The 24,634-nt window shown below is 39.0% G+C and overlaps 2 protein-coding genes across 4 annotated transcripts in view; one reads left to right on the plus strand and one right to left on the minus strand.

Moving 5' to 3' along the window:
* The window catches only part of LOC131036464 (uncharacterized), a 130,204-nt gene that overhangs the window by 47,975 nt on the left and 57,595 nt on the right, over nucleotides 1-24,634 (plus strand). The gene's annotated exons all lie outside the window — the stretch shown is intronic.
* Nucleotides 2,833-5,906, minus strand: LOC131036462 (uncharacterized). The gene is made up of 6 exons (XM_059208729.1): nucleotides 5,284-5,906; nucleotides 4,932-5,164; nucleotides 4,679-4,831; nucleotides 4,186-4,586; nucleotides 3,664-4,072; nucleotides 2,833-3,564 (listed from the first exon to the last, which is right to left on the minus strand). Exons 1-4 carry the CDS (start codon nucleotides 5,697-5,699, stop codon nucleotides 4,219-4,221), a joined length of 1,170 nt encoding a protein of 389 aa, XP_059064712.1. The 5' UTR covers nucleotides 5,700-5,906; the 3' UTR covers nucleotides 2,833-3,564; nucleotides 3,664-4,072; nucleotides 4,186-4,218.

Consider the following 24,634-nt stretch of genomic DNA (forward strand, 5'->3'; position numbering starts at 1 on the left):
CTCATTCAAGTTACAGGGGCTCCTCAAGCCTTCTACTTTGAGAAGTGGATGTTCTACTTCATCCAGGTGATAGTTCAAGGGAAAGGAACAATTCATTGGGCTAGAATTATTAGCCATTGCCTGGATGTGCAGTTAAGAAGACTAAAGCCAACCAAGTCCTTTCACATGAGCTCATACGTCATATATGCCTTGATCAGGAATTTCGAATATGCAGGACTACCTCACAGAGGAGGATCGAAGTTGAGACAGATGTGGACCTTCAAGAGTTGGAAGAAAGAGTCAAGGTCATCTTTTGCAAAGATGAGAATGTCATCGCCGATGGGCAACGGGATCTAATGTTCACTACTATGCTCCTGATTGAGAAGATCAAAGAACTTGAACCTGGATGGGAAGCTGCTCTTCTCAAGGCCTTTGATCAGGTTATCCACTTGGAGGAGCGAATGAGGAATCTTCCCGAGATTCCTATTGCTGAGATTGAAGGAATTGTGTCCAGATTCGTTGCATATGCTAAGAAAGAACATTGGAAGGGGAATAAGGTTCTAGAAGAGAGGTTGTTATAAAATGATGTGGCATCTTAATTATCATTGGTCTATGTTTCCTCGATTTTTGTGCCAATTAAATATTTGGCTATGCATTTAATAATGTTCAACTAAAAAGGGAACTTTTTGTAACAAACCCTAATTAGGGTTTAGGTGTCAAAATCTCAGCCGTTGATCTTCTTTTGATCTGGGCTGTTCATTGTAATTGAGGATGCTATATATACCCTCACTCATTTTCATTTTGTCATTAGATATTAGAGATTGGATAGTTAGAAATTAGAAGATTAGAGCTTTTGGAGAGAAGAAAGTTATTTTGTAGCAAGACTGAGCATTGAAGAAAGAATTACAAGCAATTGTTGTCTATTTTGGCTTTGTGATCAATAAAATATTGAAGTTATGGTGTTTTATTGCAATTCTTGTGGCTACTTTCATGGTTGTTTACTTTCTTGAATCATTCTCAGTCGAAGTAGTATTTAAGTTTGAAGGACTAAGTGTTAGGCTTGATTTTTGGTGAGATTCACGTTCCAAACCACTAGCTTCTTACTGATTGTAAGGACGCCTTGCGTGGTCAACTGGAGATATTTGGATTGCTTGAACCTTTAATCATTATTGAACTATTGATATGTACCTTCATGGTAGTGTCTATGATTTTTGATGATTTGAAAAATCACTAATCACCTTAGAAGATCGCATCAATTCCAGTAGAGTTGTAATTCCTTGGCAATACTGAAATTGGTAGAATCTTACCAAGTCTAGCCTACATTGAGTCATTCTTAGGATTAGATTAGAATTCATCTCTTGCAAACCCTATTTTTTGATCTTTTTTTGAAAACCTGTTAGTTTTAGGAAAATTCTGTTCTTGCAACTCGAAAACGTAAGGCACCTTGAAGAAACAGCATTTACAACGACCACTGGTGCTTATCCACACGTAGAGATCCTACAACGAAGAACCTTGAAGTCACCCTGATTGATCCTTTCTCGCGATATCTTCAGCATTCAGAGGCTTTACTCAAGAGAGGATAAGGTACCCTTGGGTATTTTATTCTGTGTTTGATAGTGTACAAAATACACGTCAACAACGCTTAATCACATTCAATCAATCCAACCATTCAAAGTCAAGGCATCCAAGTTCATTGATCCTGACTCATCCTATGAGGTGGAAAACGACACATGTGACATGTGGCACTTCATCAAATATTATTCAATCACAATGTACCTAACCTCATTTCTTATAGGTCAATATTCAAGGAAGGACATGTGTCCTAAATATTATAATTTTCTCATTGGTCGAAGAGGAGTTTGTTATAACTAATCCTAATTAGGGTTTCATCTTGTAATCTTTGCTTTTGATTCCAAATCAATCTGGTTCATTCATTGTAATTGGGATATCTATATAAGGCTCAATCCTCTCATTTGTAAAGGTTAATGGTGAATAGACAATAGTTAGAAGTAGTTAGTAGTGGAGTAGGAGGAGGAAGCTAGAGATTGTTGCCAAGACTATGGTGGAATTAATACATGATTTTCATTTAAGCATGGTGGATCTTTATGTGTTGTTTCAACATTTTGCTTGGTTTCTTGTTTCTTCTCAAATTTAGTTGAAGTTCATTGATTATAATGGAGAAATGTAATGATATGTGATGAATTCCTTGGCTCATACTTTTTGTGGTTCGCTAATTGTAAGTTATACTGTAAAGTTAGTTTGAACCTCATTATTGCAACAGTTCGATTGTGAATATCTCATTTGGGTTGCGCCGATATTGGGTATTTGAATGAATGGTTTGCAGTATGAAATTTTTTATCATGGCGAAGCAAAGCTTGATTTGAGGAGTTTGTATATTTGAGCATCATTCATTATCATCATTGTCCTTAGCTTTAGCTTAGATTTCCTTAACCTTTTATCCTTTTGTCCTTTATTTTCCAAAGTAAGTTTAGTTTTCACATTCCAACAAAACGTAAGTCCCTTTGTGATTACCAACATTATCACATCAAATCATTGAGTCTATCCACACCAAAGAAACGGGACTCGGACTCGGCTCGGACTCGGCAAGGCCAAATCGGACTCGGACTCGGGACTCGGCGTCAGACTCGGCTCTAGACTCGGCTGGACTCGGGAAAGTGAAAAACTCAAAAAATTTAGAGATTTTTTAAGATTTAAAACTTGTTTCATGCACCCTTTATTGAATAAGACACAATAACATCATCAAACTTGGCTCATTTCATTACATAATACATACACAAGTATACATCTATGATCTATCACATAAGCATAAACGCAAATTGTAGCTGAAGGAAATAACAAACATAGATATATAAATATTGTCAAATGTATACAATATTACAAAACTCATGGAATAAAAAATCCATGTCATCATATGATCATCATCAAATGTTCCATACAAATAACAAAGGTAAATACATCTACAAGCCTATGGCGCAGAGGAGTCTGCACCCTCCGGCCCCGACGTCGGCTCCGATGAAGGCCCCGGCCCCCTACGAAGGCGTCTAAGGTAGGTCATAGATGATTGGGCAGCCATAGCCGCTCCTCGTGACACCACGCCATGCTCACCAACATCAGGAACATCTGTGTCACTGTCACCATCTGTGTCACTATCACCATCTGCCTCTGAATCTCCTCTCTCTGCTCGTGCTCTCTGCTCCTCCTCTGCCATGGCTACAGCCTCAGCCTCTATATCTACCTGGTCGATCCAATCAGTGTCATCATCACTAAAGACAGCCACAGGATCTGTCTCAATGGCCCACTCTGCCTCAGGATCAACCTCATCTAGAATGATAGGAGAGATGTCAGCTAATGCATTCTTTCTCATTCTCAAGCGGAGGTTGTAGTGAACAAAGATAAGATCATTCATCTTCTCCACGGATAATCTATTGCGCCTCTTGGAGTGTATGTGCTCAAACATACTCCAATTGCGCTCACAACCAGATGCACTGCATGGTTGGCTCAAGATGCGAATGGCCAACTTCTGAAGATTTGGTGTCGTTGGGCCAAAAAAGCTCCACCAATTATCTGAGTTTGAAATGAGAAAAATAAATAAAATCAGTCTCTCATAAACTCATTTAACAATATACAATAAAACTAAAATTAAGCCTTACAATTTATTTTTACCTGGCATCATAGTTGTCCTACTTTCTTTGGCGATAGGACGAGAAAAGGTCTCCCCTTGTGCATTTGAGAACAACTGTAGCTCTCGCATAAGATCTGTCTGAGTACAACCAACAGGTGCCATCTTCTCCATGACTGAGTATAGCCCATCAAGGACCTCCGCATCAACCCTGAAAGTAGGGCTAAAATGGAATGCCGGATTCAAATAATAGGCTGCTGCATGGATGGGCCTATGAAGCTGATGATGCCATCTCTTATCAATGATCTGCCAAATGGGACCATACTTGCTCTCATCTCCTGCATAGATAGATTTGATGCCCTCTTTCGCCCTATCCATGCCCTCATATATGTAGCCCATTGCGGGCTTTTCTCCATCCGCAACTCGCAACAAAACCACCAAGGGCTTAACAAACTGTAAAATTGAAAATATTGTGTAATTTAAAACATGAGCAAATAAGAGAATATGATGAATAAGTTATAAAACAAAAAGTTAAATAAAAATTGTAGAATTTATAAAAAAATTACCTTCACTATCTCATCACAAGGGCTCCAAAAGCCTCACTCATCAAAAATGCAGTCTGCCATATCTTTCCCTGCTGGGGTGGCAGCATAGGATGAGGAAGACCACTCCTCACCAACAATCATACGTCTCAAGGCCATCTTACAACGAAGCATGGACTGCAATGTGATGAAGTTTGTGGCAAATCTTGTGATTCCTGGACGAGCTAACTCCTTATGCTCTGTGTATTGTCTCATAAGAGCCAACACCCATGAATGATTATATACAAATTTGCACACATTTCTTGCCTTTTCTACACATGTCTTGACCCATGGAAGTTTTCCAATATCCTCTAACATGAGGTCAATGCAATGGGTGGCACATGGAGTCCAAACTATAGATGGGCGCCTCTCCATCAATAGTCTGCCTGCAACAACATAATTTGTTGCATTGTAATTAATGAGGTTACAACATAGAAATTAATTTGCAAACAAAATTAGTTTGTAATCAAAAGTTTACCTGCAGCAACATAATTTGGTGCATTGTCAGTCACCACCTGTACCACGTTCTCTTCACCCACCTCATTAATCACCTCCTCTATCTGCTCACATAGGTAGGTGGCATTCTTGCAATGGGCGGAGGCATCAATAGACTTGATGAAAACGGTGCCCCCTGAAATAAAAAAATAAAGCAAGATCAATGATCATTCAATAAATCATTAAATGAAAAATAAAAAATTAATGCCTAAATGAAACTAAAATTAATCAATCACCTGCGGAAGAAACAAGAAAATTAAGGAGAGTTCTATTTCTCCTGTCTGTCCAACCATCAGTCATGATGGTGCAACCTTTAGTGCTCCATATTTGGCGTTGATCACCCAATTCTTTCTTCACATCATTCACCAATTCAGTCAAAATGGGTCCCCTCAAATCAAAATCAGAAGGGGCTTTGAACCCCGCCCCACAAATGGTAAGGGCATCAACCATTTCTTGCCAATAAGGTGACCTGTCACAAATAATTTTAATGAGATAAGTATGTACTATGTATAATGAACTATATACAACAAAAATTAATACGAACAATCAAATTATAAAAATTAAAACAATCAAACATAAAACATTTACCTGGCTGTGAAGAATGGAATACTGCCATAGATCCAAAATCTGCCAACTGCCATTTTAGCAGCATCATGGACCTCCTTGTTCCAACCCATGCTCTCAAGTGACTGTTGGGACCCAGGAGTAGTGCGAGGTGCAAAAAAGGTATCCAACCTAGATTTACGAATCCTAGGTCCAATGCTAACACTCCCACTACCACTGCCAGTGCTAGGAACATGAGAAGGGGCAGAGGCACTGGCACTGGCACTTATAGAAGTAGAACCGGAAGCATGAGTAGTAGCAAAATGAGTGGGACGATATGAAGGTAAGGAAGAAGGCCCTCCAACACAACCTAATTGTGTCCCTGTTCCTAAAGGTGCATGTCTCCCAATGACTGTGAGATCCTCTTTTTCTTTCCTTTTCCTTTCAATTTCTTCAACCATTACATAGCAATCACGTATGGCCTTAGTGACTGCTTTTGTGCATGGGTCGGCATCATGCCCACGCACACCAGCAATATGGTATTTCAATCTATATATGCCTCCATGGAATATTGTTTTGCAAAATATACACTTTGTTTGCCCTTTTCTTTGCCCTGGAAAATCCTCATGATATTTCCAAGAAGGGTCCTTTCTAATGGGAGGTCTAGAAGAGGACATTGTATGATTGTTTTGTGAAACTTGAGGCAAATAAGAATGTGAAGGTTGCTGCAATAAAACATTACAAATGCAAAAATAAATTAAGACATTCATTTTGTGTTGTGCATTCATAATGTCATTCTCATTGAACATTTTTTTCAAAAAAGCTAAAGTAGGGTTTGCAATTTTTTTTTTTTAAAATTGTAGGGTTTGTCAAACCCTACTTTAAAAAAAAAAAAATTACAAACCCTGGGCCTACATAGTAACATAGAAAAGATTTTGGAATAAAATGTAAAACTTTCAAAAAAAAAAGAATAGAAAAATGAATTTTTGCATATAAGAAACAAAAAAATCTCAAAAAAACAATGTTACCTCTTAGAACTCTTGAAGAAAATTGAAGAAATTGAAGAAATCTTCCTTGCTGGTTTTTCTTCAATGCACTCTTGTTATTCTTTTTATCTCACTTTACTCCTCCTATTTTTGCAAATGAATGAAATGAAAGTCACTTTTAGGTATAAAACAAAAATAACACAAAAAAAACAAGTCAAAAAAACCATTTAAAATTGTTTTTTTTTTAACTTTTCATTGACTTCGCCACCGGCCGAGTCCCAGGCACGGGACTTGCCGAGTTTGGCGAGTTTGGGCCAAACTCGCCAAACTCGGCGAGTCTGGCTCCTGGACTCGGCAAAGTCCGAGTCCGAGTCCCCAGGACTTGGCGAGGGTGACTCGCACTCGGACTCGCCGGGCCAAACTCGCCAAACTCGGCGAGTCTGGCTCCTGGACTCGGCAGAGTCCGAGTCCGAGTCCCCAGGACTTGGCGAGGGTGACTCGCACTCGGACTCGCCGAGTCCAGGCGATATTCGTTTCTCTGATCCACACCATAAAGTCGATTGTTCGCATTGTAAACCTTGGAATTTCCTTATTTGATCATATTGTTTAGCATATAAGGTTTCTTTGTTCAAGAGAGAATATAATACTTGGTATTTTATTCTGTGTTTGAGGTGTCCTAAAAAACACATCAACAGAACTGAGAGGTGTGTTGAGGGCTTTTGTAGAGTAGAATAGCTTGTTTTCGATTTGTGTTATTACTTTTGGGGTTTGTTTTCTTGATTTGATGCGCTTTTTACTTGTTGGCGGCCACAGATTTTTGGCATGGACTTGCTAAGTTTTTGGTGAGTACTTGCCAAAAATTGGTAAGTATTTGCTAGAAATTCAGCGGTTCTTTCTGGCAAGTTTTATATGCGATTACTCATTTTCATTTTTACTCAACGAGCTTTATATATATATTGGCAATTATGAGTGTCAATGTTCTCGTATATATATATATAAGCGTATGTACACGTGTGTGGGCATCTATGTGTGTGTGTGTGTGTTCAATTGCCACAAATTTGGATACAACACCATGCAAGGATTTGATAAATGGATTGGAATGAGAATTACATAAATTGCACATTTTGCTAACAATTGATGTTTTGATCATGTTCAAGGGTTTAGATTGTGGGGTTGATAATTGTATTGAGAAGGAGAGGACAAGTCTATTGTCAAAGAATCTATTCTCAGACAAGACAAAAAGAAGCCCGTCATGTGGTATCAAATCTAACTTTGAATTTTCTAAAGGAAATCCAGGGGCAGCAGGTGCGGGTTTCATCCATTAAGATAGCCAAGGAGATATGATGATGGTGGGTGTGTTGTACCTTGGAGATAGAAATAAATAATGAGGCAGAATGAGTGGCCCTTATAGTGGGTTTTAAAGGCAGTCTATATAGCTGGTTTCTGTCAGATAATGGTGGAAGGATATTTAAAGATTGCGATTGAAGCTATTAATAATTTTGTTGTCCACAGGACTTGTGAAATCAGGGAGCTGATGTCCAACAAGACATCAAGCAAAGGCAACAAAATCATTGCTATCATAAGAAAGAGTTTAGGAGGGGGCAACAAGGAAATGAGGCGATGTGTTGACATTGACATACTGGGTAAGGATAGAAATCGGCAATTGCTAACATCCAATACAGCATCCTCCTTTTAGTCATTTGCTTATTGTTCAATTTCCAGTTTTGTTCTGTATGGTTTACTTTCTCAAGTTTTTATTAATATATGCATTCGTACAAGGGACATGCAGCTGTTTATTGCACCAAGACATAAAGTTTGTGAGTAACAAAGTTTAGTTGGGTTCAAGGTTGTTTAGAGCTGCCGTGGTTAGAAGCATCCAAAACAAGCATAGTCCAAAGCTTTGTAGGACCCATAGGTAAACACTTAAAATGGTCAAAGTTAATTCAACAAGCAAATCCAAGCAATTTCATGCAATTGACAGTCTGCTTAGATAACATGAGAGTACCAACCAGCATGTTAAGGCCTAGAGTACCAAGCAGTGAGACAAGGGTTAATGTACCAAGCAATGTGACAAGAGTAAGAAATGGAGGCTTTCTCCAGAGACCTTGACTTGGTCTTAGTTACAAGCAATGGATGTCTTAATGGGTGGTTAGCTCATCCAAAAGATGGCATCTGCCAAGCTGATCACCAAATATTTAGGTAAAACAATGGCAGGTTCAGCATAGGTGAACTCATCAAAATATAGTTAGATTGAAAGGAAGCTAATGTGAAGAAACACTTCCTTCAGTAACCTTAGAGGAGAGATAAATGGAAAATATGATCTAAAATAATATATGGAAAAGAAACAACACAATTAAATCATTCATCATCATGCAATGGTGTGTCCTAGGAAAACCCTTCTAGGAAAAATAATAGCTTCAAATCTTTGAACAAATGCATTAATTCGCAGCAATATTGGTCATAGGATGATACAGATATAGGTAAGGAGCCTTCTCAAGAGACAACTTCAACAGTCAAATTTGTAGTAATACTGACATCATAACAATACTTACAAAATACACTATGCAAGCTCCATCCAAAGCACCCAATAAATATAGAAAACAATACATGAAACCACCAAAGGGGAATCACAAACACTAAGTTAATGCCACCAAAAAGTGGCACCCAAATTCTTCAGTCAGATTCGAAAGCATTAATCTCAAGATAAGTCCAATAAGAATCTATCATAACATGTCATAGTAATCCTTCCAACTTGGGTGCTCCAATTTCTCTTATTCACATACTCCAAAGATGTTTTATGACAACCATAATGGCATGTCATAGGTTGGTGAATGTTCTTGGTCAATGTTTGTAACTCCTTTTTACAACTCTCTTATTTGTCATAAGGGCTCTTTCATTCCTAAAGTGGGAGCCTAACTTTTAGAGACCATAACTTTTGATTCAGAAACCCAATTGAGCCTTTTTTTAGCTGAAGGTAACGGAGAGCTTTGTGTCACCATAATCAAATTTAGCTGGTTAAATCCTATATTGGTAAAATTTCGGGCCAAAAATGACCTCTACAGCTTGAGAATGCATTTTTAACATTAGGATGCAATGTTGAGACACCTTATTAACATTAAGATGTAATGTTGAGACACCTTTCCTAACATTCTTCCACTTGTTGAACACCGTGCAAGAGCAAAGTGAATACGAATGCTATAAACTATTTGCTAGGGGCTGAGAGACCCATAGATATATTGCACCACTTGATTTTCATTGCACTAATTGTTTTGTCAAAGCATCCAAAACATTCTCCAAAATATCAACTTTCTTCGGCAATACCATCCCATCTTCTGTTGAAGTTTAGCATCAGTCAGTAATCTGATCTGACTGAGTCATCCAAATAACTCAGTTTGATATTTAATATGCATTATCGTTTATTATAAGATTCAATCAATGCATATTACACATGAAACGATTCATATATTAATCAATTCAATGTTATATCAAAGTATGAATCGATATTGCGTATTAATCCATATTAATTAATTTGCCTTTTGACATGTTAACTAATGAATGACTTTTAACTTGTTTATTTGCTGTTAATACGTGTTTTGGTTAAATTGTAAGGGATAGTCGTGATTGTAAGGGAGAGTCGTGCTGGTTGAATAGATATGATACTACGTATATCTATTCAATCTCTCCCTGCACTTGGAACATCGATTAACACAGCAGTTAGACATATTATCTATCGTCCCTCATTCATCATATCGGATTCATATAAAGCAACAGCAGATCGGATAATCTTTACAGCGAGTCACATAAGCGAAATCAATATTATCTACAGCATTACCGTGCCATATCGACAGTTCGTGGATATTGTTCTTCATCAGCAATCTGTGTATTTTCACTTTCAGTTTGCATCAGATTTATCTAGAGGAATATATCAATTATATTCATATCATAAAGTATAGAGAAGAGTCAGCAAATATAGCAGCGATATTATAATTGTCTGCACTCCGTAAGGCAGATGACTAAGAAATAGTCGACACTGATTCCTACTGTTGGTGAAGGCATAGTTAGAGTTGATTGTCTATCTGTGCTGTCAACAAGAGATAGCAGTAAATAAAGGCAATTGAATATAGCAGTAAAGATATATATATAGATAGTCCGTACATATCAGTATTGATGTTAATCAATACATAGCTGTCTTAAATACTGATATTAATCAGTACTTGAACATTGATCTTTTGGAAATCATTCTAAGTTAAATTAGACAAAAAATTAAATCTACACTTATCTACAAATCTGATCCAAATTAACATCTTCTACCATGTTACAAACAAAACAATATTGTACATCAATGTGCTTCATTTGTGCATGAAAGTTTGAGTTTTTTGTCAAGCTGATGGCCCTTAGAATGTCTCAATGAACTCTTATTACTTTTTGATGTAGCCCAACATTTGGATGCAATCTCAGAAGCCAAATATACCTTTTATTGGTACAAGTAGCTACCATGTACTTGGTTATGAATAAAGTGATCACAATTTGTCGTTTACTCATCCAACTCACTACACCATTGAACAAACTAAACATGTAGACATTGGTAGACTTTATGCTGTCAAAATCCCTTGTCTAATTTGAATCCACATAACCATGCAAACATATGGAATACTCAAACGTGCCCTACAAATACTTGAAGATCCTCTTTATTGCAACCCAATGTTCTTGTGGAGGATTAGCCATATATCGACACAAGACTACCATTGCTTGGGCAATGTCTAGTTTAGTGTAGGCCATGGCATACATAAGACTCCCAACTCGACTAGCATAGGGCATTGACTTCATCACCTTCATTTTTGCAATAGTAGGACACTGCTCAATCAAAAGCTTAGTTCCCATACCAATTGAAACAGTCATTGGTTTGTTGTTGGACATATTGAAATGTTGCAAAATGAACTCAGCATACTTTGTCTACTCAATCTAAATTTTTTTGTCAGCCCTAAGCTATCTAATTTTCATCCCAATGATGTTCTTCGCAGCTCCTAATTCCTCCATTTCAAATTGTAATGAAAGCTAAGTTTTCAGTTCCTTGATCATTTCCTTAGCATAGCCAAACAACAATATATCAAAATACAAATTGATAATGATAAAATGATTATCATTCTATCTAGATTAAATTTTTAGTAAACACAATGATATGACTTAGACCTAATAAATTCCAACACCAAAATATATGAATCAAAACTTATATACCACATTCTAAGAGTTTGCTTTTAACCATAGATGGATTTTTTCAATTGGCAAATAAAGTTTTCCTCACCCTTCTCAACATGTTGCTTTGGCTATGTCCTATAGATCTCTTGTAGATCACCATGTAAGAAAGTGGTCTTCACATCAATCTACGCAGCCTCAATATCAAAAGCAACAACACAGACTAATAGCATTTTGATAGTAATCAATTTTGCAATAGGGGAGAAAATATCACTGATGCAGGAGCATCACTCAAGTCATGTTTTAAAATCATTTTAATGAGTTTCAATAACTCTATCTTTGAGAAAGATTCCAACAAGTTTTCGATCTAGATCAAGAAAAGGGGCTACAAGGGTGTTTGCAACAAATTCACTCACTACTATGGCTCCTAAAGCTTCTCAAACCCTTAACACATTCTATAGGGTCTCTTCAAACCCTCACCTTGCTTTGGAAAACTCAAGAAATAAGGTTTTGATAAAACCCTCAACTCACTAGTGCTTTATGACAGTTTTCACTGTAAAAACTAAAAAGACACACACAAAACAAAATATCTTGCTCAAAAGATGAACTGAAATTTTACCTAGGAAGAAGTCTAATGAATATTTTCACCAATTTTCAGCGATTTTGGATGGTGGAAACAAAAGATATGAATTTTTTTCTCTCGCTGGAAACCTTAGGTCTGTAACAGGACAGCCAATGGTATTTTTGCCATATCTTGCTCAAAGCTTAATCAAATCGCTTCAGACCAATTGCATTTGATTCTTAAGACATAACACTGTCTTTTCCAATCATTTTCAAGCCTATATTGTTCTGTACCAATCCGTACAAAGAAAAACTCGTACTGTTATAGCAGAAAATTGTCACAAAAATTGTCAAGAACAAGGGTTTTCTCATCAAAACTTCTTAACACCCTCTATAGTGTACTGTACCATACGGTAACTCAACTTCCACATCACGGTCAATACCACCTCCCGTACTGCCAACTCCCCCCTCCACCATACAGCCAACACAACCTCCCGTACAGCCAACACTCCCTCTCGTACGGCCAACACTCCCTCCCCCGTATGACCAACACAACCTCCCGTACGGCCAACACTCCCTCCACCGCACGACCCTTCACTCCGTACGCTCCTTGCCTTCTGTACGGACAATTTGCTCTCTTTGTATGGACGACATTAGAAAGATGGTTTTGTTATATGCAATATGTCGGACAATATAATTAGTTTAACACGATTTGGCACAAGAATGAACACACCAGGCAAGTAGAAATTCAGATTCAGTAATGATAACACTTCGGATTACAAAATCTTGGATTGAGGGTAGAGCAGAGTAGGGTGAGGAGTTATTCCCACCGAAACTGCAGATGCCAACTAGGGAGGATCTTCCACCTCCAAAATGGCAGACGACTGAACTCCAACTAGCATTCGCACACACAAAGAAAACACCAAATTTGCATACCTACAACAATGACTAACTCGGCCACATATATGGGAGAAGCTTCCCGAAGGATTACAAAAAGAGCCGACACGGCCAAAATGTTACCGCCAAAAGTAAAAAAGGCCCGAGATATAATAAATTTAACTTTTGAGGCCATACACACAATTATTAAATTATTTAATATTATCGGGGACATTACAGTCCTCCCTGTCGGAGAATTGCTTGCCCTCAAGCAATTGCAGACTTGGATGCTCCAGAATTGGCAGATCCTTCCATCGCACAAGGAATTCCTTGATTGTGCGTGTTCTCTGTGATGTCGATGATCTCAGCCGGCTCTAGAATTAGTTTCCCTTCTTCGTCAATGGGTGGCAGGTCCTTCGACACTGTGACACGTTGCCCAACGACCTTCTTGAGGCATGACACATGAAAAACGTTGTGAATCTGACTCTGCTCAGGAAGTTCCAACTCGTAGGCAACTTCGCCCACCCTCCGAACCACTCTGTAGGGTCCATACAAACACAGCTTCAACTTCTCCTTACCACATATCCTCAGGGAGGATTGTCTATACGGTTGAAGCCGAATGTATACCAGATCACCAACCTCAAAACTTCTCTCAATCCGGTGTCGGTCCACATACATCTACTAATTCTGAGCCCTCTGCAAGTTATCCTTGAGAGATCTCAAGATGTCCAAACTCTCTTGTAACCAGTCTTTGGCCCTTGGTGCGCGACTGTCACCCAATGCCAAATCCACGAAAGACGGAGGTTCATAACCATATAGTGCTTTGAAGGGCGCCATACCTATCAACATGTGGTAGGTGGTGTTTTAACAGTGTTCACCCAAATGTAACCAACGAACCCATGCCTTCTGTTGTGTTGAGACATAGTTCCTGAGATAACCCTCCAGCCATTTGTTCACGATCTTTGTCCATCCATCCGTCTGCGGATGGTAGCTCGTGCTTGGCGACAACTCAGTTCCTGCCAACCGAAATAACTCCATCCAAAAGGTGCTCAGGAAGCGACTATCCTTGTCACTCACTATGTTCTGTGGAAGACCATGCAAGCAGAATACCTCCTGGAAGAACAACTCAACCACTTGAGATGCCTGGTATCCAGTGGAGATGGCAAAGAAATGGGCATACTTGGTCAAATGATCTACCATGACGAAGATGAAATCCTTTCCTTGCACCTTGGGAAGCCCAGTAATGAAATCCATTGAGATGCTATCCCACTTCTGGTTGGGGATTGGCAACGATTGAAGCAGTCCAACAGGTAAGTTGTGCTCAGATTTGTTCTGCTGGCAGGTGGAGCATTCTCGCATGTACTGCAGAACGTCATTCTTAAGGCCCTTCCAAGAGAACCTTTTCCGGATTTGTCTGTAGGTTTTCAGGTATCCTGGGTGTCCGACCAAGGGTGAGTCGTGCATTTCTTTTAGAATTTTTTCCTTCATCTTGGACTGGGGCACCACATAAATTCTGTTCTTGTAGTAAATGATGTCGTCAACCACCTTGTATTTGTCATCCTGCACTTGACCATCCATCAGCTCGCACACGAATGTATTCTTGGAATATTCAACCAATAGATGTTCCTTCCAATTTGCCAAAATCTGGGATAGAGAACATATTCAACCAACAGATGTTCCTTCCAATCTTCAAGTATTTGCTGCTCCGAAACATAGTTTCTTAGACAGCCTTCCAACCACTTGTTCACCATCTCTATTTGTCCATCGGTTTGGGGATGATAACTAGTGCTTGGAGTAAGCACCGTACCACTCATCCTGAAGACTTCTTGCCAAAAGGTGCTTAGGAACTTGCTGTCCCTATCACTCACAATGTTTTTCGGCAACCCATGCAATCTAAACACCTCATGAAAAAACAAATCTGCAACTTGAGCTGCTGAAAAAGAGCTCGTGATGGCAAAGAAGTGAGCAAACTTTGTCAATCTGTCCACTACAACATAGATACAATCTTTGCCTTGGGCCTTTGGCAACCCAGTGATGAAGTCCATTGATATGCTTTTCCATTTTTGGTTGGGAATGGGAAGAGGTTGCAGCAGACCAGCAGGTAGAGTGTGCTCATTCTTGTTCATCTGACAAGTAGGACATTCCTGGATGTAGCGTTGAACTTCCCCTTTCAGCCCTTTCCAAGCAAATCTTTCTCGAATCTGCCTATATGTCTTGAAGAAACCCTGATGACCAGCAAGTGGAATGTCATGGAATGTCATCAAAATCTTCTTTCTGAGCTTAGAATCAGCCACCACAAAGATTCTACCCTTGTAGTGTATCGGCCCGTCAACCACCTTGTACCTTTTATCATGAAAAGTACCTTCAATGATGCTGATTGCCAACTGATTTTTGGCATAATCAGCGAGCAACATGTCCTTCCAATCAGCAGTGAGCTCACACAATGAACTCAGATGAGGTCTCCTAGATAGAGCATCAGCCACAATATTGTTTTTCCCTTTGACATACTCAATGTCAAAATCGTAAGCTTGAAGCTTACTTACCCACTTTTGTTGTCTCTCGTTCAAATCCTTCTGATGCATGAAGTGCTTGAGACTATTGTGATCAGTCTTGACCACAAATTTGCTCCCCACCAAATACTGTCTAAACTTAGCTAATGCATGCATGATTGCAAGCATTTCCTTGTCATAGATGGAGTAGGTCCTTTCAACACCTCTTAATTTTCTGCTCTCAAACACAATGGGATGCTTTTCTTGCATCAAAACAGCCCCAACACCTTCTCCAGATGCATCACACTGTAGCTCGAAGGGCTTGGAGAAATCTGGAATTGCCAAAACCGGACAAGAGCTCATGATCTTCTTAAACTTATCAAAAGTAGTTTGAGCCTTTTCTGTCCAACAAAAAGCTCCCTTTTTCGTGAGGTCAGTAAGAGGAGCAGTGTTCTGTGAATAGCCCTTCACAAATCTTCTGTAAAAACCACAAAGACCCAAGAACCCTTTCAAATGAGTCAAGTTCTCTGGGGGTGGCCAATCAACTATTGCCTTGATCTTTCGGGATCAACCTTCACTCCATCAGCACTGATTATGTGACCAAGGTAAAGTAGCTCCTTCATTCCAAATTCACATTTGGATTCTTTGGCAAACAGACTTTCTGATTCAAGGATGCTAAGCACTTCCTCTACGTGCTTGAGGTGTTCTTCCCATGTCCTACTGTAGATCAAAATGTCATCAAAAATGATTAACACGAAGTTCCTCAACTACTTCTGAAAGACTCTGTTCATAAAAGACTGGAAGGTAGCAGGAGCATTAGTCAACCCAAATGGCATGACTAAAAACTCGAAGTGACCATAGTGACATCTAAATGCTGCCTTCTCAACATCAGACCCTCTCATCCGAATTTGGTAGTAGCCCGACCTCAGATCAATCTTTGAGAAGAACTTGGCTCCATGTAGCTCATCTATGAACTCATCTATCCTTGGAATGGGGTATCAATTTTTGATGGTGCTTTGATTCAAAGCACGATAATCCACACACATGCGAATGGTACCATCCTTCTTCTTCACAAGAACAACTGCTGAAGCGAAAGGACTCTTACTTGGACGAATGAAGCCCATCTCCAAGAGTTCCTTAATGTTTTTCTCAATCTCATCCTTTTGCTTCTTAGGGTACCGATATGGAGTTGTGATAATTGGTTTAGCCCCTTCCTTGAGCTCTATGACATGCTCTGAGCCTCGTTCGGGAGGTGGCCCAGGAGGTAAATCAGCAAACACTTTACTCTTCTTGGTGAGTAAGGACTAGATATCAGGAGGGTAGTCCCTATTTGTTTCAACCGGACTAGCTGGGAGAATCATACATTCTGCAGCCCACTCAACTTGATCATGCCGAATCAATTTTGCCATTCGCTTGAATGACACGATCCGAGGTCCACCGTTAGACATTCCTCTTAACACCACCTTCTTCCCATCGGATTGAAACTTGAGCTCCATGGTTTGCAGATTTAGGGAGATCTCTCCAAGTGAACGCAGCCATTGAATGCCTAGGACGGCATTCGTATCTCCAATGTTGACTACATAGAAGTCATCCTTGACTTCGTAGTTGCCCAATTCCATAGACATATTTGGGATCTTCTTGGTGCAAGAAATGTGAAACTCATCAGCAACCATAACCTTGAAGCCTTCAAAATCTTCTATTTGCAGCCCTTTCTTTGCCACCACCACTTCATCAATGAAGTTATGTGTTGCTCCAGTATCAATCAAAGCAACTATTGGTTGCCCCTTAATCATCCCTCGAACCTTGAAGGATTCATTTTTTTGAAAGCTCGAAAGTTGAGCCAAGGTACCCCCACTTCCTTTTTCACTTTCAGATTCTTTGGGAACTCTTTCCACTTCGCTGTCATCACAATCTGATTGCTGGTCTGAAGAATCAAAATCGCTTTCTCCAGCTGAATAGTATTCAATTTGATGAATTTTGACTCCCTTTGGGCAAATATGATCTTGGGACCATTTTTCTCTACACCGGAAACATAACCCCTTTCTTCGGAGTTCGTTAAGTGTCTCTGGATCTAGCCTTGTGACATGAGTGTTATGATGTTTGAACTCCTTATGGTGAGGTCCCTTTCCTTTATCCTTTTTGTGAAATAATGGCTTGGATTGAATTTTTGCCTTAGGAGCAGCCCACTCCATATTTCTTGCTTTTTTCATTGCCTCTTGTAAGGAGGGTGGATCGAAAGCTTTAATCCAACCCTTGAGTGGTTCCATAAGCCCTTCACTGAATAGGATCACCAACCGCCTCTCGGTGATTCCCGTGACCATTACTGAAAGCCTCTGAAATTCAGCTATGTAAGCATCGACTGTGCCATGTTGTCTAAGTTGTGCCAATTCTCTGTGTTGTCCTCATTTTTGTTTTCAAAAATGAAGGACCATTACATGAAATTTTTGTGAAAAAATGAAAAAAATTACTCTATGGCACGCTTCCTGAGGCAAAATTTCGACTAATCCTTGGACTGGCTTAATCCTCAGTCCATCCTCGAACTACGTTTCGAATTTCATCAAATTCTGGGTTCGTTTGCTATGTCTTTCCTTCAGTCGGGTTTTAAAACCCCAACTGCAGGTGGAGAATTTTCTTCAAACTGCAAGTTTTAATGATATTCATTGTTTTGGTCTTTGTAGGGGAATTTTTGACCAATTACATGTGCACTTTTATTTCAAATATGTTATTTGTAATTTATTTTAAATTTCCCCTTTGTTGTTTTTATCTTTTTATTGTTTTTTGGTCATTTTTAGTTAAAATAGGGATTTTTTGGCTCAACTGCAAGTAAACTTGCAGTTTGGTCAAAAAATCCCTACTTTAATGGTTTTCACATGTAATAGGGATTTTAAATCCCCATTACATATGTGCAAGTAAACTTTCAGTTTGGTGAAAAAACCCCTACTTTAATGGTTTTTGCATGTAATAGGGATTTTAAATCCCCATTACATATGTGCAAGCAAGTATAACTTGTTGTAGGGATTTTATTTCCCATTTACAAGTATTTAAAACTTGCAGTTTGGTCCAAAAAACCCGATTTTGCCTTGTAAGTGAAAAAGTGACAATTTAAAACTTGCACTTTGGTCCAAAAAACCCGATTTTGCTTATAAAATGCATTTTTGACATTTTAAACTTGCTATTTGTCCAAAAAATCCCGATTTTGCCTAACATGTTGAAAAAGTGAAATTTTTAACTTGTCATATCCTCCAAAAAACCCGATTTTCATTGTTTCATACATTTTAAACTTGCTATTTGTTCCAAAAAACCCGAATTGCAAGGAAAAACATGTTTTTTGAAGATTTTTAGCAAATTTTTGTGGAGATTTTTTGGGAGATAGAAGGCGTTTTGGATTCCTTCCTATTTCCATGCATTTTTAGACACCTTTCACGCCACATGGAGGTTAAGTTTGCTGGTTTTTAGGTTTATAACAGCAAACACGTTTTTGCTAAAAACCCACGTTTTTCTTCATTAAAAATGCCACGAATCAGCAATGTTATGAATCGTTTTGGCTTGGTATGCTAAGGTATTGAGGTTAGAAAGAGTCTTGGCCATTTTCCATGCCATTTCTCATGCATTTGCTGCCACGTTTTTCAGTTTTTGCCATTTTTTCAAAAACGTGGCTAGGGTTTTGGAATACGGTTAATTTCTTTTTAAGAGATATTCTTCTTTATTTCAAAGATTGATTATCTTTTGGAGAGGCATTTTCACATTGGAGCAAGGTAAGATTTATTTTCTTCTTGTTTCTTTTTTCTTGTTTTCTTGTTTTTTTTTCTTTCTAGTTGTAAATTTGTAAATGGTTGGTTCTTCCCCAAAAATCAGATTTTGTGAGAGAGATTTTCCCTTTTGTAAAGCAATTTTAGAATTGCATTGTTCTTCCCCATTTTCCCTCTTTACTTGTATTCGGGATTTTAAATTCCGATTACAAGTTGGATGAAAATCATTGTTCTTCCCTTACGGATAAAAGATTTAACCATCTTTTTTTTTTGAAATCCGGGTTGCAAGTTGAAAGTTCTTCCCATTTTTGCATTGGCAAAGTTCCAAGTGATCTTCTTGAAATTCATTTTTACCTATCCGCTTCCAATTCCCTCATCCGTACATACCAATTCATCCACTCATTTCACACCTTCATTCATTTTCCCCATTTTAAGTCTACTTGCAGTCAGCCATCCAGAACCCGAAATTGGTCCAAAATGCACTCAAAAAACACTTGAAAATGAGTTTTAAAGGTCCAATTACAAGTGCAAACTTGTAGTTACCCATTACACATATGAAGTTGCATGTTTGTTCCCACATTTGCAAGTTAATGCTCTTGTTTTCCCCACACATGTGATGCAACTTCCAAAACCCGAAATTCACTGGTGAGCCCGTTTTTGCATCAATTTCTCTCTTCCCTTGTCAGTCCGGTTTGCACACACGATCTACCAAATCAATGGATTAAGGCATGGGCCTTATTTTGCAAGCAAATTTCAAGAATGAAGGATGATACAAAGAAGAAATACAACAACAATTCATGGTTGAGAGCATAAAATGCTTTCAAGACAAAGATGGTCATGACATGAAAAGAGGAAGGCAGCCCGTTCCCTCTTGAAAAGCTAGTATTACCCCAAGCAAGAAGACAAGGATGCAAGTTCCCGTTCCGGTTCAAGATGTCTTTACCAATCTAGAATACTTCAAGTTCTAGCATCCTGAAGCGACATGAAGATCATCACAGACAAAGGATGATGCAGTTAGAGTCGTGTCTTTAGACACATGGAATAGTTTTAGTTATGCATTTGCAATTTTGTTTTGACAAGTTACATGTAAAAATATTTTTTGTAAAATGCAAGTTACACATTACTTGCACTTTTGTAATTACATGTAAGACAACTACAAGTTGTGTCCGATTAGGACTGTAGTTGGAATAAGTCTTAGTTAGTTGGAGTAACTCTTAGTTAGTTAATGAAGTCTCAGTTAGTTATTGAATGAGTCTTGGTGGTTGAGAGAATCTCTCAAGTTAGTTAGGATCCTCCCACCTTTTTCTCAAGGCTCCTCTTCTATAAATACTGGAGGAGTCTATTGTAATATTTATCTTTTGGAAAGCAAGCAAAAACTCTGCCAAATTTACAGCAAGAAGTCTTTGAGCTTATGTATGTGGATTGAAAGTTTTTGAAGAATAATAAAGAAGGATTACTCAAGTTTTGAGTCTTTGAACTACATGTTTGAGTTTGAATCTTTTTATTTCTTCTATGCAAAGTGTTTCTAAAGGAGCTTAGTCCAATCTGATTTGAAATCTTTGAGCTGCAAGTAGAGAAGATTAATTAAAATAGGAAACCCTCTTGAAGGAGCAGCAAGTCTTTGAGCTTGCGTCTATTCTTGAGGAAAAATTACTGTTTGATAAGAAATAGCAGCAAGTCTTTGAGCTTGCATTAGTTCTTGTCTTTGTGTTAAAAGAATAGATTATTTCAGTCTTTGAGCTGTTATCTTTTATTCGTTGTAAAATTTAGTATAGCAAAGGGTAGATAGGACTTCCAATAGTAAAGTCTTTGAACTTGATATTGCTGTCTTGTCCTGAAGGAAGTGACGGAAGTCTTTGCGCTTTCAGGAAACTTCATTTCCTTTCTCTCATTTCACTTGAAAGTAGCTACTGTTGTTCGTTTTCAATCGCTATCCTTTTCTGTGAAGAGAAAAGGATATTGTCTTTCTTGAAGAAAGAAGGAAGACTGCTGTCCCATCCTGTTTTTATTTCAGTTTTAGTTAGATAGGGGGAGCCTTCCCTTAATTAGGAGAGTTTTTACTCGTGTGCTGTGGTTGAAACCACAATTTTGTATTTTTCCCCCAAGTGTACAAAATTTTCAACCAACACTCTGAAATGCACTTCTGGATCCTTTTTCTCGAATCTCTCTGTGAGCCTATTGGTGAACTCATCATAGGTAGTGATCGACCGATGCCCGAAGGTGACTAGACCATGGTACCACCATTCGTGTGCTACCCCATCTAAATGAATCGTAGCAAACCTGATTGCCTCCTCTTCTGTCATGGGTCTAAGAGCTAGATAGTTGTCTAACTTTTGTATCCAAGCTCTAGCTGAACTATTGTCACTCCCGTCAAAATGTGGAAGCATAACCTTGTTGATTGCTTGATGCAAATCCCTCTGTACTATTGCTTCCCTATGTTCACGATGTCTCCCATGTCCTTTATTCTTCTTTTTATGGTCCACAAAATCATTGTAATACATGTCTAACTTGATTTCATCAGGAAGAGACTCATACTCAGCACGATCAAGTCTCAACTGTTCCACAAATGATGCATTCTCTCCCGGATCGGGTTGAGGGTTTACTGGTGCCAAGAAGGTGGGTTTAAAAGGCCTGGAAGAAATGTTTGTTCTATTTGAGGTATGCAGAGCAGCATGTTCACTATGCTGGTTGGAGCCGCTGTGCTCTCCGGTGTGCCCTTGATTGTTCTGTGAATTAGAACTCTGACCCATTTTCCCCATCATGAGAGATACCATATCCAATAAGGCATCCATCTTCCTCTCGAACCTCCTTCCCAAACTTGGTGTTCTTTCCCTTCCTTTTCCACTTTCATCCCGACTGCTTGTAAACCTCTTAGTACCACCCACTGGCCTTTCACTGTCCCCCATTTCTGTTTCCAGAGAAGACTCCCAATGAGCCCTCAAAACCTCTGATGCTGTCTGACCTTCAAGAACCTGATACCACTGAAACTGAAACTGACTTGCAGCCTTCTTATCTTCCCTTGCTAAGTATCTTCTTTCTCTGTCACTCATAGAAGGTTTGTTTCACAAGATGGCAGGATGTGAGGCTCTGATACCACTGAAATATCCCAGACCAATTTTTTTCAATTTTTCAATTACAAAGAGTAATGCAACACACATCCGTTAGGGTTAGCATTTAAACCAAAACGACGCGGAAAACAACTCTAACCAAGAATGTACACCAGGATCCCGGGTTGGGCAAGGCGTGAGCATATGGTCAGAGGGTCTTAAAGCATTCTGAAAGTAACTCTAACCAAGAATGTGCCCAAGATGGACTAACATATGGTCAGAGGATCTTGGTGCATGCTGAAAGCAACTCTAACCAAGAATGTGCCCAAGATGGACTAACATATGGTCAGAGGATCTTTACAATTACAACTGCTGAAAGGAAAACTCGACACCAAGCATGTGCTTTCAAACCTAGGGTCGGAACAGAGCTACCATATGGCGGAGATGCTAAGAACTTAGAAATGGAATTAAATGTAAATAACAAGTGTGAAATGAAAATGAGAAGAGATGCTGTCAGTACTACTGTTCAGCTTACAATATGATAGTAAATGCTTGCCAAGATCATAGGATTAAGACTATACAATGCTGTAACAATATAGAAGGCTCTCCCGGGCTTAACAAAAATGATAAGTCCAAGAAATTCTACTCAAGGATCAATCTTAATATTCTGATTTATGACAGACCTGCACGTGAAATGCTTAATCAGCAACACATGGAATCACTAAAATGCTCATTACTCTCTCAATACTAGTCTGAATGACCCAAAACCAAAAGCAATGGCTTCCTATGAAGGAGGCGACCCAACCAATACCAAGAAATCAGACATTAACCCAACAAATTATTTATCACAAACCCCAGGGCAATTCCCAGTAGTGACGCCAGGCAAGAATGGCGATTCTTCTCTATAAAATAAAACACTTCATATTAGAATCTGCAAATTTGCACAAAGGAGCGCCCAACCAAAACAAGAGGAAATATGCAATACCCAGAATGAATATGTTTTTATTTTGAAATATATGAGTGAAACTACAAATCTGCCCTGCTAACCGCGACTCCCAAAAATGAAATGAAATGCAAATAACTGTACTTCAAGCACAACTCAAGCTACAATGCAATCCCCACTACAAACTCTCACAACTACACTAAATCACCACTAGTTGCTATCTTTCAAGCAAGAAGCAATGCCAAGGCTAGGAGGCATTCATTCCCCGAAGCAACCCCAATACCATTTCGACAGAGTAACATTACAATAGACATAAGATACCAAATGAAGGGAAGAGGCCTCCATTTATAAGCTTAACAAGGGATCTCTAGAGGCTTCTAGAAAGTGCGCCCTAATTTCACATTTGAATTTTCCTCCAAGAGATGGCGCCACTTTTAAAAGCTTAATTAACCTTTATTTTAATTCACTTCTCTTCATAAAGTTGGCACCCCTTTTCATAAGCAAGATTTTGGACCTTAGGAAATATTAAATCCCTTCCATGATGCGTCCACCCTTGAAGACCACCTTTTAAAACAACTTGAAGTGATGAAGCTAGGCCAAGGGGTCAACTTTAAAATATAACATTAAAACATAACATTATTTAAATGAAATGAACTTATCTCTCCAAAAACATCCCAAGGCCAAAAGTGACGAAGCCAACTGAACCAACTGAAGAAGAGAACCAATTGTGTCGAAATAATCAGGACCACTGCCAGAAATAGAATTTACTAAAAATAGTAAATTCCAAAAAGTGCTCGGAACGCAAAGCCGGACATACCATTGCGAAGCCCTTTGAAAACCCAGAAAGAATCCGCGATCCAAACTCTAATTCACGAGCAACAACAAACTCCAAAATTGGAAACCCTAATTTGACCCATTGAGTAGCCTACGGGTCTCCGAAATAGGCCATCGATCAACTGAATCATTACGCCTGAGAAGGGGACATTACACTGACTCTCGAACGCGATGGGGTGATGGTCTTGCATCAACACCGCTCCAATGCCTTCACCCGAGGCATCGCACTCCAAGATGAAAGGGCAACTGAAGTCTGGTAGTGTCAGAACCGGACACGTACTCATAACTTCTTTCAACTTGTCGAAAGTGTGTTGGGCCTGCGCATCCCAGTGGAAGGATCCCCTCTTCGTTAGATTTGTTAGTGGTGCACCAATTTGTGAAATTCCCTTCACGAACCTTCTATAATAACTGCACAATCCAAGAAATCCATGTAGCTCCGAGAGAGTCTTGGGAGGCGGCCAGTCCAAGATGGCCTAGATTTTCTCTTGATGTACTTGAACCCCACGGGCACTGATGATGTGTCCCAAGTACAATAGCTTTGTCATTTCAAATTCGCATTTGGACCTCTTGGCAAACAATGATTGTGACTCCATGATTCTCAAAACTTCGTCCAAATGCCTCAGATGTTCCTCCCACGTTTTTCTGTAGAAGAGTATGTCATCAAAGAACACCAAGACGAACTTGCGCAACTGCTTGTTGAAGATGTGATTCATGCTTG

The sequence above is a fragment of the Cryptomeria japonica genome, chromosome 7 (genome assembly GCF_030272615.1).
Source record: "Cryptomeria japonica chromosome 7, Sugi_1.0, whole genome shotgun sequence".
Classification (NCBI taxonomy): Eukaryota; Viridiplantae; Streptophyta; class Pinopsida; order Cupressales; family Cupressaceae; genus Cryptomeria; species Cryptomeria japonica.